At 40.8% G+C, this 17,000-nt stretch overlaps 1 protein-coding gene across 5 annotated transcripts in view; it reads right to left on the reverse strand.

The window, feature by feature from the left end:
- Positions 1–11,447: 11,447 nt before the first annotated feature.
- Positions 11,448–17,000, reverse strand: part of LOC139565607 (solute carrier family 12 member 5-like) — a 298,108-nt gene continuing 292,555 nt past the window's right edge. For all 5 annotated transcript variants that reach the window (XM_071386043.1, XM_071386037.1, XM_071386051.1 and 2 more), the window contains one exon: positions 11,448–11,560. In XM_071386043.1, coding sequence (XP_071242144.1) covers positions 11,469–11,560 — 92 coding nt within the window. In that variant the 3' untranslated portion in view covers positions 11,448–11,468. The remainder of the gene's footprint in view (positions 11,561–17,000) is intronic.

Genomic DNA, 17,000 nt, shown 5'->3' on the forward strand with positions numbered 1-17,000 from the left:
ACTCATATGGTTGACAAAATGGCATAAACAGATCTGGGATCAGGCTAACAAAACGCTTAAAATCAAATGTTATTGGTCACAAACACATGGTTAGCAGATGTTAATGCGAGTGTAGCGAAATGCTTGTGCTTCTAGTTCCGACCGTGCAATTTCACAACAACTACCTTATACACACAAGTGTAAAGGCATGAATAAGAATATGTACATATAAATATATGGATGACGATTGCCGTGCGGCATAGGCAAGATGCAGTATATGGTATAGAGTACAGTATATACATATGAGATGAGTAATGTAGGGTATGTAAACATTATATAAAGTGCCATTGTTTAAAGTGACTAGTGATACATTTATTACATCAAATTTTTTGCTATTAAAATGGCTAGAGATTTGAATCAGTATGTTGGCTGCAGCCAGTCAATGTTAGTGAGGGCTGTTTAACTGTCTGATGGCCTTGATAGAAGCTGTTTTTCAGTCTCTCGGTCCCAGCTTTGATGCATCTGTACTGACCTCGCCTTCTGGATGATAGCGGGGTGAACAGGCAGTGGCTTGGGTGGTTGTTGTCCTTGATTATCTTTTTGGCCTTCCCGTGACATCGGTTGGTGTAGGTATCTTGGGGGGCAGGTAGTTTGCCCACGGTGATGCGTTGTGCAGACCTCACTACCCTCTGGAGAGCCTTACGGTTGTGGGCGGAGCAGTTGCCGTACCAGGCGGGGATACAGCCCGACAGGATGCTCTCGTTTGTGCATCTGTAAAAGTTTGTGATTGTTTTAGGTGACAAGCCAAATTTCTTCAGCCTCTTGAGGTTGAAGAGCCGCTGTTGCGTCTTCTTCACCACGCTGTCTGTGTGGGTGGACCATTTCAGTTTGTCCGTGATGTGTACGCCAACGAACGTCCACTACTGTCCCGTCGATGTGGATAGGGGGGTGCTCCCTCTGCTGTTTCCTGAAGTCCACGATCATCTCCTTTGTTTTGTTGACGTTGAGTGTGAGGTTATTTTCCTGACACCACACTCCGAGGGCCCTCACCTCCTCCCTGTAGGCCGTCTCGTCGTTGTTGGTAATCAAGCCTACCACTGTAGTGTCGTCTGAAAACTTGATGATTGAGTTGAAGGCGTGCATGGCCACGCAGTCATGGGTGAACAGGGAGTACAGGAGAGGGCTGAAAACGCTCCCTTGTGGGGCCCCAGATTTGAGGATCAGCGAGGTGGAGATGTTGTTTCCTACCCTCACCACCTGGGGGCGGCCCGTCAGAAAGTCCATTATTTCGCAATTTCTTGGAAGTACACACCATGCGTAACGGCAGTAATGATGATAGTTGCTCTGTGAAACTCCATGTTTTGGTGATGTTTGCAACAAAAAAAAGGCATTTTTTGGAGCCTAAATTAGCCATAACTCTGTGAGTGAGTAAGATTGAGCTTCACAATGATGAACACTTAAACAGGATATTTTAACATTTTGAAATGTTGTACATTTTATATACAACTAATGGCACAACGTTGCCTAACAGGGAGGACATTTATAAGTGAGACATAAAATTTAAAAAAGCACCTTTATTTTACTAGGCAAGTCAGTTAAAAACAAATGATCATTTACAATGACGGCCTACCCCGGCCTAACCCTAACCCGCTTGGCCAAATGCTGGGCCAATTGTGCGCCAACCTATGGGACTCCCCATACAGCCTGGAATCGAACCAGGGTCTGTAGTGACACCTCTAGCACTGAGATGCAGTGCCTTAGACCACTGTGCCACTCTGGAGCCCCTAAAAGGAGTGGAGATGCCAGGGATTGAACCCAGACTAACAACATAAAACATGGAAAAATAGATACTACTGAGTGTTTATATGTTTTCCCACCAAAGAAATAATGAAGCTTATTGAATGCCATTGTAGGAAAGGGTTGTTTTCTTTAAATTGAGAATTACAACAAACTGACGTTAACAGGGTGAAAAGGACACACCGAAAATCTTAAATAAAATACAATAATCATGAATAAAGCATTATTGACAAGATAAAATATGAATAGGACTAGAAAATAATGAAGATTTAAAATGTTATTATAATGGCTTATATTTCTCGTGGAAGTTGATGAATAACATCAGGGGCCATGGAAAAAATGCCTACATCCGCTGAAAATGTGTTCAAAATGCATAAAATATAATTTTAAGATGCATATTTTTGTGTTTTTAAGGTAAAGGACTCCTGACCTTATATTTAAAGGCTTTTGGAATCCACATTTTACACTAAGTTAGAAGTGTTATTTCCAGGGGATAGAAAATGCACAGCATTGCAGGAATGACCACAGGTAACGGTTTGTTGTTTACTATTCGTTTCTGGTGAGCCAAATTTGTATTATTTCGCATCTTGGTGGATAATTTGGCCATTGCAGTGTATGCATCAGTTGAGGAAGACAATACAAAAAGTAAACAAACATGGGAGGCTGTTCTGCTTTGTGGGGATGCTCAGCCTCAGTCGCAACGAAAATGCAGTTTTCCCTGTGATCCCGAAAGAAAATCAGAACTTCTACTTTGAAGGCGCAACTGGAAAGCACACGACCGATCGCGTTGACTTGAAAATATATTGTAACGTTAACTAGAAATGTCGCTAAGGTTAGCATAATTTGTTTTATGAATGATGTTAGCTAGCCAACTCTCGAACAATTATCTCCATAGGTTGGCTGGACACATTACATTTTTAATTTTCACCCTGCCAGCGCCTATTAGTTCTATTGTCTATTTCACTGTCTTAACAGCCATTCTGTTTCACCTTTATCCATCTAATTTGCTCCTACTTGTTTTCCCTCCATCTCTCTCTGGTAGACTGTCATTGCTTGAAATTGAGCTGTTGCACATGACAATGCTTTTTATGTAAATTCCCATCCAAACCGGAATGGGGAGAACAGCACAGAATGGTGCCCTTCAGATCGTCCCATTGTGTGTAAATTGTCATAGTGGGGTTTGTATGTGTGTGTCTGACATGAAGTAAGACTTTTCTCTTTGATGTCCTAGGTTCTTGACTCCTAAGAGCCGACTCACATGCAGGTAAGGCTCTCAACGTTGCCATCAAATGGGGCTAGAAAGAGGTCCAAAATGGCAAAGCTGGGTTTTGCTCCTCCATTTACAGTAGTCTGTTCTTGAACTTTAATTGAACTCATAACAGCATAAACAGCAGCACATTGACAGTTTTTTCTTCCTCTGCAGCAGTGTATCCCACTGCGACGGCTGCCAACCTTGGCGCAATACTTGACCTTGTCATCACATAGTTCCATGGTCACATAGTTCCATGCGGGCAATAGACCAGGGTATTGTACACTATTCTCCCTATTATAATTCTATGTACACTAATCTTCCAACATTACCATGGGTTGAAGGACTGAATGTGGCAATTTTCAGAATTCATCAAATCACTTTTCTTTTTCTTTCATCCATAAAGGCTCTCCAACACATTTTCACGTGATGCCTACAGATCATGAAAAGGTGTGTTACGTTCCCCAATTTCTGTGTTGTGTTTTTTTTTGTATGTGTATGTTTCAGGAAATGGCTTCCTGGATTCCCCCCAAGCAGCTGATTGGTCGGCCCCATTGCTAATTGGAGCTGACCCCGCCCTCTCGTCAGAGGATACATCTGTATCCCATTACAGACTCCTTCTCCAGCTAGAAAAGCCAGTGTTCCTTTGCTGAGAGAGAGCTGATGGTTATGTTCTGTGTTTGTTGCTCAGACAGAGAGCTTATTAGTATGTCCTGTGTTGATTGTTGCTGAAAGGGAGCTGATGGTTATGTCCTGTGTTGGTTGTTGCTCAGAGACAGGTTTTTGTTAAGTATTTTGTAGCCGCTACTTCTAAGGTATGTGTGTCCCCATAGGACGCAGTGTTTTTGTTTATTGAAATTGTTTACTTACGTTTGTATTATTTTTCATTTGTTCCCAGGGGGGAAGGGGAAGGCATCTAGGGAGTGCTTAGGCACGAGGACTGCGGGCATACATAACCTGTAGTATTTACTGTCTATGCACACTGGGTAAGACCTGTGCGGACCACCCCCTGTATTTTGGTTAGCGCACCAGGTGGTGCTAAAATATTACGGAAGTAGTGGGTAGGCAGCTAAGTTAGGAGAGTTTAAAAAAAACTTTTACTGTCTTTGCTTTGGTTCCGTCCAGCCCCTTTTCCCCAAATTTACAGTGTGAAGGAATACATTCTCAGTAAATGGTAAATTCTCTGCCTTTGTCATCCTTACCCGCAACTACAGTCCCATTAATCTTTCACTCCACGGGGAGTTGAGTTGTAGCAGGGTGTTGCGTTCCCTCTTCCAAGAGGCGTACGTAACAAGGTGTTTTTAAATCAATGCATGGTTCTGAAATGGCAATAAATAGCTTATGCATATGATTTAATGACTATCTTTAATTGATCTCCATTCTGAACACCATTCCATTCTGGCTACATTCTAGTTGTACCTTATGATTACAACCAGTCAGAAAACTGAAGCATATCAACTTTTCCACCGTGAAATGTATGAAATGTTGGCCTTAACTTGCAGGGATGAAATTTGGAGACCCAAGCTATAGGCTTCTTTAGCCATGCACAAATTATAGTAGTAATGAGCGAGCTAGGACGGACTTAGTCAACATAAATATTTGATTAGCACTTTTGAAATTTACAGCGACAGAATTCAGAACTTGAGCCGTTCTTACAGTGTACTCCATGTACACCAAGTCAGAACCGAAGGATAAATAAAATGGGGCATATAAGTAGACAATGAAATCAATTACAATATTCGATGATAACATTTCTCTAAAACAGGTTATAAGCTACATGTGCACAACCTAGTCAGAACAGTAGATAAAACTAAGAGGGGTAAATAGACCAAATTATTAGGGTGAGGCACATGGGCTACTAACATCTTACTACACAACATACACTTAGTATTACTTGCTTGGCTACAGTATACATATCTCCCTGGCATATTACATCATCTATGCAGCAGCATACAATACATTTTTGGACTCACCTTGTTGTGCTGTGCTCGCTTGAACAGGAAAGTAGTGCAGTGGTCCTTCGTGGCCAAACTCTGTCCTCGAAGTCTGGTTTCTCTGGATTTATGGTGCTTTCAAAAAAAACAAGGTGGAATCATGATGACGTCATTGATCTTCAGGTCGTAGCTCTAGAAAGAGGCCGGATTTACAATTCCGAGTTGGATGACCGTTCAAAACGTATTTTCCCTTTCGGAGCCTTTTTATTCCTAACTTCTCACTTGTCTTGAACTCACTGAAGTCAAGTTGTATTGAGCACGGCACAAATCATGCTTCATTGACCGCATGGCCAATGTTTAATGTTTATAATTTTAAACTTGGAATAGAGCCCCTTAATCCCAGATTTGGGACCACACAGCCACTCCACTGAGTAGCAGGCTAGTGATTGCTTTGAAATGCTTGCAGTTAGCCACTGTCACTGATTCTTTCCAAACCACTCATTGTTGAATTTGCAATTTCCAACTTGTGTAATGTTTATGTCCAATGGCCGATGAGCACCGATACGTTTTATCTATAATTTCTCTTCATCATTTCTCTTCATATGTCAAGGATTAAAAAGGATTTGCCAGTAGATTGTCGACTTGATTAATGATGTGTGCTAGCTGAGATTTTTTATATATATATGTTTTACCCCTTTTTCTTCCCAATTGGTAGTTATAGTCTTGTCTCATCGCTGCAACTCCCATACAGACTCGGGAGAGGCGAAGGTCGAGAGCCGTGCATCCTCCGAAACACAACCCAACCTAGCCACACTGCTTCTTGACACAAAGCCCACTTAACTAAGAAGCCAGCCGCACCAATGTGTCGGAGGAAACACCATACAGCTGATGACCGTGTCAGCGTGCACTGCGTCCGGACCGCCACAGGAGTCGCTAGTGCGTGATGGGACAAGGACACCCCTGCTGGCCAAACCCTCCCCTAGCCCGGACAATGCTGGGCCAATTGTGCGCCACCCCATGGGTCTCCCGGTTGCGGCCGGCTGCGACAGAGCCTGGACTCAAACCCAGAATCTCTAGTGGCACAGCTAGCACTGCGGTGCAGTGCCTTAGACCACTGCGCCACTTGGGAGGCCGCTAGCTAAGATTTTGAAAGTAAGATGTTGATATGATCAGTCCAATCAAAGCTACTGTACATATAACGTGATTTGGCGTAATTTTATCTGTGGCCAATGACCTTGAGCCTTCTTGGATGGGAACTTCTAATGTAACTCTATGGCAGGACCCAAGGGGCTAGAATTTTCTAGCTCTACCCTTAGACTTGGCGGTGACGTAGTGTCCCAATGAGTGACAGAACACTGAGCCAATCACGGCACAACGCTCCGTATTTTCTGCCGGCTTGCCCCACCACCACAGAAAGCACTGAGCTACACCTGCATTTTGAAGCTGCCTTACTCAAGAAAACAAAAAAGAGACCATGTTAGTATGCAGCTTTATTAACTCAATGATATCTATATATTTTTTTACATTGTTTGCAAACTGATATGTGACACGTATTAATGCCAAAATAACATGCAAAACAGGAAAGCCCTGTTTTTTTGCAAAAAATGTGGGGCTCAAAACAGGTGGGGCTCTGCTCTGAATGACGGGTCGCCACTGGTTGGGATATGAATCATTATGGAACACGGGTCATATGTAGAAGTTTAAACCTAGAGCGAGGCGCGTGGTTCACGACTGGACCGTTGTCATCACAGTTCCATGATTAGTGAGGATTATTAGGGTAGATTTATAGCACTACTGTTCAACCCCTATTGTACAGTTTTCTCACCTTGCAATATCTCATGGATTAAACTATTTAATATGGCAACTTCAGGATGAATCAAACCACTGTATTTTTTATTCACCAATATATTTTGTGCTTAAAAGCTCTCCAAACCTGTTTATTTTATTATAAATACTTATCTAACCCTAAATCATATACAAGATTAGAGTATTTTTTTAAACAAATCATCCATCTACTGTGATTCTTTCCAAAAAACAATGGAGAAAAGAAAAACAACCAAATAGTTTTACTGCACGCCAAAACTGCCCTTGCACATACTTAAAGTGAAAGGAAGAAAATTAAATGAAAAGTTAGTATATAATTGCAGTGAAAAACGGCAGAGTAATGTCAAGATCTGATCTAGCTATCCCACTCTGTCACCCAGATCTTACTTCAACTGGCTGCAGTACACACTCATACCACCAGAGGAAGCTATGAATCGGTGTGTAAACTGGGCAAGTTAGTTTTTATTAAACACTGATTATGTCCTCTAACCTTCAATCACAACAAGTGTTAGCTCTAGATAAAGTGCTTTTCTGTCTCAGCCACCACAGAGGAGATGAACACAAAATAACTTTATGGTCCATAAGACCTGGCTCTAAACATTCTAATGAGCACACCGCCAACTTGTCAGTTGTTAATGTGTCCCAATGAAAAACAACAATGTTATACAACCAAATGAAAAATGATTCCCCAAGTAAAAAAACAATATTGCACATAATCTTACAAAACGCTAAGACTTTGTCCACAGTGATAAAACAGTGTACAACAAAGGACAACAAACATCGCCGTAGGCTATAGTGTTTTTGACTGCAGTGTTATATACAAAGCAAAAGGAACATCTCTCAGGCCCATCTATTCAACGCATAAACTCATATTACGTTACGATACATTAATTTAGCAAGATTGACAACAATATTGTGAACTTATACTTTTTTTTTGCAAAATACTTGTTTTCAATGTCTAACTATGTAACCACGAGGCAATCATTCTCAAGTTCTCTTTTCTGTGACCAAAGCAACGTCTTGTAGTTTAATCACAGACCCCCAAAGGGAGCCCTAGTGTAGATGGAGGACATTCTCCTTCCAAACCACTTGCCTTGTACATATAAGTCATCACACCATATACCACTGAAACAAATATTTCCACATAAGACCATGCAAACAGTAATTATAAAACACATTGGAAATTCAAACAAACTCATTTCCCATAAATCCTTTTTTCACCAACATTTGAGATCTTTTCTTTATAAATAGATTAAAGGCTCAGTCAATGCAGGCAATGTTGTAGTAAAATTCCAAAATAGCCAAGTATTTTGAAAGTTGATATGAGTGTCTATTAATCAAATTGTGTAATAATAGGAGAGAGTCATATGGTTGTAGTCATATATTGGCCATATGTAAAAACTAGCAGTGGCTAGACCAGTCGCTAGAGTTTGCTCTAGTAAGAGATCTGATGTAACTGGCAGAGAACTACCAGTGAATTGCAGTTAACATTTCACACATATCAATCAAAATGTAAAACAAAGAACTTTACTATCTTTAAGTTCTAACAACACTTTATTGCACGATTGTTGTCAATTCAACTTGATAAAACGTTCAAAGTTGCAGTCTGGGCTAAGAGTTTCTCTAGGCTAAATGTGGATTGAAGAGGATGGAATAATCAACAGTGCCATTTGTGAAAATAATAAAAAAGCACTGGGGGGGGGGGGGGGGGACTGCCCCCGGACTCCCCCCGGACTCCCAAACAAATTGCACCCTAATGGTATAAGTATTGCCTCAAGATACTGTATAATATATTCAGGAAAGTTCTCTTCCAAAGCTGAAAAAGACTCCTGTCCAGAAAGACTCTCAGGTCAATAGTTAATAGGTAAAGCCGGGTCAAGTCTTGGAGGAGACAAACCACCAGCATTGATATGTATTTCTATATATGCCTACCCTTTTTCTGATATCTTTTGTATGTTCCTTTAGATGTGTTAATTTACAAATAACTCTAATAATACTAGCAGAATTCACAACATATGAGTCTGACTTTCAAACAACACTTTAAACATAAATACTGGGTTCAACATCTCTATAAACTAGTGTAATTTGTTGTTTTGAACCCTCTATTATATATATATATATATATATTCATAGTTCTACTACAAGTGCAAGTGACTTTAAAAACACAAAATAAATACATGATGATAGTTGTCCTTGGTCATTGTGATATATTAATAAATTCCTTAGACATATGAAATCTACATACAAAATAGATGAGTAAAAAAATAAATAACATGAATATGTGAGACCAAATTTCAGCTATTGCACATTCCTTTCAAAATTCACTTTAAACGTCTTTGTTGTAATTAGCTAATAATCCATTCATTGTCAGGGCCATACATATTGGCTCAAATCTGTGCCAATTTTGTGGATACGAAATCACATATTTGGATTATACTGCATAGGGTTCAGTGTTACGGATGGGGTGAGTTTCATAGCTGTGTAACCCTTTTCCATTCCATCACTTTATATCTATTACTATTTAATTGCACACTAACCCTTCAACCTAATGCACAATTTGTACTCTGTAATTTAAATCAATATTAGACTTTCATAGATCTATTTCATTTAAAAAATATTTTTTTATATGGCACATGTAAACATATCTAAATTTGGCAAAACAACATAATATATTTTTTTGCGATAATTAAAATGATATCTCTATTATATAAATATGCATAACTTTTGTCTATAAACATAAGAAACAACATTTTGTTTTCTAGGTGGAAAAATGTTCATTTAATGAACTGGTAAATTCATTAAATCACCTGTTGCACAGTGGGGGACAGTGCAGGTGCAGTACTCGTCAGGGAAACAGTGACAGTTACCATAGTGATAGGAGCCTAAGCCATCCAAAAGCAGTTTTGAGCCGACCCTTTGAGAGAAGGAACATTTTCTCGACTAGAAGCTTTTTAGTAAGTCACAAACATACTACACTCATAATTAACAACGTGTCAGAGCTTTTACACTATTTACAGTGATCCACACTGGGGTCAAGGGGTGTGGGTGTCTGACAATGATGAACTCACTGCTCATAATCTATTCCTGTCTCTTCCTCGTTTTTCTTTCTCATTCTCTGCTCATAATCTTTCCCTGGCTCTTTTTAGTTTCTCGTTCTTAGTGGAAAGGTCGTCTGACATAAGAGCAGGGGCTCTTTTTCAATTGTCTTTCCTCGATTCTTTGTCTCTCCTCTGTCCAAGGAGGCGAGCAAAGGGGATAGTAGGAATCAAGGAAAGTACATTGAGATAGAGCCCCTGCTTTTCTGTCAGACGACCTTTCCGCTAAGAACGCTCCTCACAGTTTAATAACAACGTATCAATATCTTAAATCAAGCTAGCCTTGTTGTTTTTGGCACTAACAGTGGCTGGATCTAGACGGGACACATAGACACTTAGAAAGGGGGAAAAGGGAGAAGTATAAATATGATGACAGTGCGAGAGCAAAAACAAAGTACAGCGACATGAGGACGACATGTTGTACTCAAGATGAGGTCAAAGTTCATAGAGCACGATCTATGTCATCCCGGAGGCTTGTTCGTTTCTCTCCCATCTTCCTCCAAACTTTGTTCCTTCGTTCACAACTTACCCTGATTAAAAGAATGACCAAGTTCTCTTCAAACCACCAACCATGACCATGGGTAGCAGTCTTTCTCGACGGTGGTTATCTCCGCACTTAATGAACAGGGTTTCCCACAGGAGTCTTTTGGTATTCTCTCTTCGCTGTGGTTTCGCAGGGTCATATACACGACTAGCTACACAACGTCAACATCCTCAGTTCTCCACTGACCACTGTTCAGTCTTGCGGTATGCTACTCCATGTTGATAGGTAGGTGACTCCAAATTGATGGCACTCTAAAACATCCCCTCATAAAAACAAACCACAATCGGATGAATGAGACACTTAAGCTGCGTCTACACAGGTATCCCAATTCTGATATTTTTTCCAATAATTGGTCTTCTGACCAATCACATCAGATCTTTTTCAGAGCTTATCTGATTTGGTCAAAAGACCAATTACTGAAGAAAACATCATAATTGGGCTACCTGTGCAAACGCAGCCTTAAACACACGCAGACACACACATCACACTGAACAACCCAGCTCACCTAACCCTCTGTATCCTTGACTCCATAACCAAGTGACCAGTGGATTGACCAATAGGCAGCTATGAATAGCACAAAGGGTGTGGAACTGGACTGTGATGGCTACCTGCAATCAGCAGAGGGCAGTATTTCACGCTATTTCATTTCAGAGTACTGATTGATAATCTTGCTGGGTGAATTGGACTAAACCTTTCCTTTGTAGGTTATTTGGGCCACGGACAGGGGGAGGCGAAGTCTCTGAGCCATCTGCTCTAGATGATATGTGGTCTGGATATGAAGCTAAAAGAGGCTACCTCTGACATCTCAGAGGACCGGAAAAGGCTCTAAAGTGTGTGAGGTAATCTAAATAGCATCCTACTAGTCTGAATAGATTGTGTGTTTGTGTGTGTGAGAGTGTGTTTTAAGGCAAACAGAAGATAGCGTGAAGAGACGCAAGGTGAGATGGGGTATTGCTTGGGTGTGAGGGGAGTGTCTGACAGAAACAAATGGAAGGGGGGGGGGGGGGGATCAGGGACTTGGGGGGGGGGGGGGGGGGGCTGCTCTCTCAAGAGTAGATGGTGATGACCTCACGACCGCCACCGCGCACCAGGAGAACCCTGTTGAGACCTTCAGTCAGGACCTCCAGGAACTCCATGTCTGAGAGGGCGCAAAAGTTAAGGAAAACAACTGACTGGTGCACCTCTGTAGCGTTATGCTTACTTTTACTAGTAGCCAGATACTGACTTGTTTTAATATTTATTTTATTAAAATGTTTTACCCACCTCCAACAATTTTTTATAATAATTTCTCTCTTTATTATAAATAGTTTTTTAATGTATTTTTTTTTTGCAAGGTTCCGTCTCTTTTTTCTTTCTTAATTTAATCATAGGCATATAATACCATCGACAGTCGTTAGAAATAATCATCCCACATTGGGGAAGTGGGAGGTAAGGTTCATGTTCCACCAGACTACCCTGCACCCCTCTCCCAGAACACCCCCTCTTCAGCCCACTACCCCAGTGTGGTGGACACAAAAAAGCAAACTAGAACGAAAAAAAGTCAGATACTTATTTGTAACGACACAGCTTCTATGGGCAGATAAGCTGTGCGAAGATGACTTAAGACATACTCCGTTCTGTGAACTCCATGGGAGTGTTAACATGAATAAAGCTATAGTATGTTAATTTACAAACCCTACAGAAAAATGCTGTGGAAGCCAGGGGGGGATGATGCTCTTGTAGTCCATGTGGGGTCAAACAACATTAGGAGGGCTAGCTCGGAACTGCTAAAAATGGATTAAAAAAAAAACTGATTCTAGCTTTGAAAGTTTCTAAAAAAGCAGCCAATTATTTCAGGCCAGGTACCATCGTTGGACCGCGGCTGTGAAAGATTCAGCAGGCTACTGGCATTACACACCTGGCTAAAAGATTACTGTAGCTTTGTTGGTGTTACCCTTTCTATGAGCTTATAATATAAACTACACCACGAAAGGTACTGTTTACTTGACTTTAATCATATCAGCACATGTAACAGCAGTTTACAGCACTTTTTGTTCATCTTTCTTCCTCTCCCCAATTCACTTAAACTATATTTCTTTATTTCCCATGGGCTTCACCTGAGTACCCCCTAGTGGCTGGAATACAACTGTAATAAGCCCCTTACATTGGCATAACTTTTAGAGATAACTTTGTCACCTTCTGGAAACAGAAGACGCTTTACAGGAATGACAGAGTCCATCCAAATCATCTTGGCTCCTGGACAATGACTTATCAATGAACCAAGCCCTGCTCAGATAATCCCTACCATTGTGTCTCTGAGTTGTCGTAGTGCTGCAGCAAATGTACATTGTCCCATGAGCGTTGGAAGTCATAATATAAGTAACCTAATTTATGTCCCTCTAAGTCCCTGAATGCCTCTGTCAATCCTATAGCTATTGTATGCAGTAATCATATGTCTATGAACCAGAGTTAAACTATTATCACTGAGGCATTGTGCCCTAGTAGGAAGTTCACTGTGTGCAGCTCACCCTGCACTATCAGCTCAAATATAAATATCACTTTCATGTCTACTTCTGATAAGCTGCTCAGTAAAACAATCAAGCATCCCAGAAAAATTCAAAAAATAGCCGACATTAACATCCTGTATGTAGCCTAAGAAACAAGGTCCATGAAATCGACAACTTGCTAGTAACAGATGACATTCATATACTGATCTCTGAAACTCACTTAGATAATACCTTTGATGGTATAGTGGTAGGCATATATAGTTATAACATGCAAACAGAAATGCTAACGGGGGGTGGTGTTGTAGTTTATATTCCAGTTAAGCGTAGAGAGGATCTCATGTCAAATACTGTTGAAGTAATATGGATACAGGTTCATCTGCCCCACATTAAGCCCATTCTTGTAGGAAGCTGCTATAGACCACCAAGTGCTAACAGTCAGTATCTGGATAATATGTGTGAAATGCTTGATAATGTATGTGATATCAACAGAGCGGTATAGAGGGCCTGCAGTTGCATCACAAATCACCTAGCAACCGCACAAGGCGCCATGTTGGAAGATCAGTCAGTCTGGGGAAAGTCCTCCAATTGTCCACATGGCTGGCTGCATTTTGCTTCCAGATTGCCCATTATTGATTTTTTTCGAAGGATCCAGAAAACAGAGGCAGTGGGAGAACCTATTCAAGTAAAAACATATATTTTGAAAATGATAGCTGCAGGAACTTTGTGTGCAGGCTAACTAAAATGAGCTGCTAACATAATGTTTGCTAGGATAGCTAGCTACAGTAGCTAACTAACTTTACATACTGTATAGCTAGCCAAGTGAATTAAATATCACCAGTTAGCTAACTTCATATTAGCTAGTTAGCTACCTATCTTGATATAATGTATGTATTGTTATAACTTGAAATGCATTTGTAGCTAGCTTGCTACAGTAACAGCCATGGAAGAGGGTGAAAGGATTAGCTAGCAGTTACAGCTGTCGGAATGGAGAGTAGGCTACTCTGGATATGGCAGGTACCTTTGTGGGAAGATATTATGAAAAGATTCTCCAGTTCCAGTCCTTAGCGAGATAAACTGAGGACAGAGATATATAGTAACATAATATTCAATGCTGTCTAATATGAGAATAATTTAGCCTGTTTTATGTTTTTCTGTCCTCAGATACAGAGAGCTGTGTAACCCTGTCTGCAGATGAGGTCCCAATGAATGTCGCAAGAGAATAAGGGTAAATCCTTGTATACCAAGAATTATGTGTACCTATGTTAGCACATTTTGTAAACAAAAATACAGTTTAAAAGTCAATGTACTGTATAAACCTATTACAACTGAAGCAGGCCAACCCAGCTGGGTGTGCAGTCTTCTGTTCCAGCCCAGCACTAGCACACCTGATTGAATTTATCAAACCTAATTAGTTGATAATCAAGTGTGCTATTGCTTGGCTGGAACAGAAGTCTGCTCAGCCAGTAGATCAGGGATCAGCGTTCATCCACCTCTGGCCTGCTCGCCTCCCTACCTCTGAGGAAGTACAGTTCCCGCTCAGCCCAGTCAAAACTGTTCGCTGCTCTGGCACCCCAATGGTGGAACAAACTCCCTCACGACGCCAGGTCAGCGGAGTCAATCACCACCTTCCGGAGACACCTGAAACCCCACCTCTTTAAGGAATACCTAGGATAGGATAAAGTAATCCTTCTAACCCCCCCCTCCCCCTTAAAAGACTGAGATGCACTATTGTAAAGTGGTTGTTCCACTGGATATCATAAGGTGAATGCACCAATTTGTAAGTCGCTCTGGATAAGAGCGTCTGCTAAATGACTTAAATGTAAAAATGTAAATGGATCAGTGGAGTGAGGTTAACTTTTTTTTGTTCAAATTAAATTATGTTTTAGTAATAGCCCACTTGGTACTAAGATGTCTAACCTTCACATATGAATTAGACTACTTGTTCACTTTGAAATTATATAAAATTGTGTTGATTCTGAAGTGTTTACTTGTTTTAATTGTAAACTATTTTTCAAGATGAAATTGTGTCAATTTTGATTAATTACATCTTACAATCCTGCAATAAAAGAGGGTAAGGGAATCTAACTCTAATTTGTCTGTTATTTTTCTTAAATGAACATTACCTACATTTTTGTTCAGTTGTAAGCTCTCCAATTAGTTTTATTTGATTGTCACTCTTTTATCAGGATATCAGCCATGTGAACCCATTTTGCAGCTGATAACGGCATGCAACGCCAATGCAGTCATACGCCTACAGCAGTGGTTCCCAACTCCAGTCATTGAGTACCCCCCACAGCACATTTTTGTTGCAGCCCCAGACAAACATAGCTGACTCAACTCATTGAGGGCCTGATGATTAGTTGACAAGTTGAATCAGGTGTGCTTTTCTGGGATAACAATAAAACTCTGTACTGTTGGGGAGAGTTGAGGACCGGAGTTGGGAACCACTGGACTACAGTATGATGGCATTAGCCCAGCGTTTCCCAAACTCAGTCCTCCGAACCAAAAGGAGTGCACGTTTTTTTTCTTCTCCCTAACACTACACAGCTGATTCAAATTATTCAAAGCTTGATGATTAGATGATTATTTGAATCAGCTCAGATGTGTAGTGCTAGGTTAAAAACCAAAACGTGCACCCCTTAGCCATATGGGCATTTGCAATTCATCCTTGACATTGTGCATCTGAAGCAGAGAATAGCTTAACTCACATATTGTTTATATGTTCTCAATTTTATAAACGATACCAACAGACAATGTGTATGAGGCTAATCATTATACTAGATCAGTGGTACTCATTGTGCAGCCCGCAGGCCGAGCCCTTAATTTGCGGCTCACAGTGATTTTCCTATTTTCCTTCCATAATACATAACAATGATACAATTTCAATTCAATGTTTTTAATGCAGGCCTGAATCACTTCATTGAATATGTGTATTGTTCACTGGACGGCAGATAGATGGCAGTATAGTGCAGCTGTTGAACAGAAAGGCCGAAATAGAATGGAACTGCTCAGCTACAGCGACCGACACATATCAGTTTGCTACTAGCTATTTTTGCAGTCTGGTCGACATGGATCATTTTATTGTAAAAAAGAAGCGTAAATCTATTGACAATGAAAATGTAGGGGAAGAGCTGGAGAACAAGCTGTGAACGAGCAACCACCGGAGAACCAGGAAAATCCGGAAGATGGTGGTGGGGAAATGCAGATAGCTAACGTAGCTAGCGTGGCTAAATTGGCTCTGGTGGCTAAGAGAAGGATACGGTCGATTCAAGAAGAACACAGAAAGTTCCAAGAGAAATGGACAGGCAAGTATTTTTTTGTACTTGATGGGACTAGCTCACTTTGTCTTATTTGCCAGAAGGCAGTCAATTGTTTTAAACGAGCAAATTGAGAGCGACATTTCCAGTCACACCATGCCCACTTTGAAAAAACATATCCACCACAAAGCAACCTCAGAAACAACAAAATAGCGCAACTTAAAGGACAGCTCAAAGGACAACAACAAGTGGACAGATCTAGCACTGTTGCAGAGAAAACGACAGAGGCAACATATGAGATTGCTTGGATACTCGTGAGAAACAAGAAGGCCTTCACAGACGCCTCAGCCGAAATATTGTATGCAAATTTCACAAACAAGGAAGCTATTTCAAAGCAAATTAAGGGACTGCAAGTCAGACTCGACCATAACAAGACATCGGTGAGGACATCGGTAAGCAACTGATAACTGACATATCCGTGGTGCCATGTTTTAGTATTGCGCTTGACAAAAGCACTGATGTATGTGACATTGCTAAATTATGTGTTTGGGTCCGCTTCCCTCAAAACGAGTCATTCAGAGAGGAACTTATGTTTACTGCCCCTTCAAGGACAAACACAAGGAGAGGATACTCTGAAAGCCCTATTTTTTGCTGATAATAATATTGACTTGTCAAATCTGGCTTCTGTGTGCACTGACGGCACCCCAAACATGCGAGGGAAGGAGAAGGGACTCATAGACCTGATGAGAAAGAGAATGTTTAATAAAACAACAAACATGAAACAAGACAGCTTAACAGTGGCGAGATAGCATGAAAACAGGAAACAATACCGACT

This window comes from Salvelinus alpinus, chromosome 2, assembly GCF_045679555.1.
Source record: "Salvelinus alpinus chromosome 2, SLU_Salpinus.1, whole genome shotgun sequence".
Classification (NCBI taxonomy): domain Eukaryota; kingdom Metazoa; phylum Chordata; class Actinopteri; order Salmoniformes; family Salmonidae; genus Salvelinus; species Salvelinus alpinus.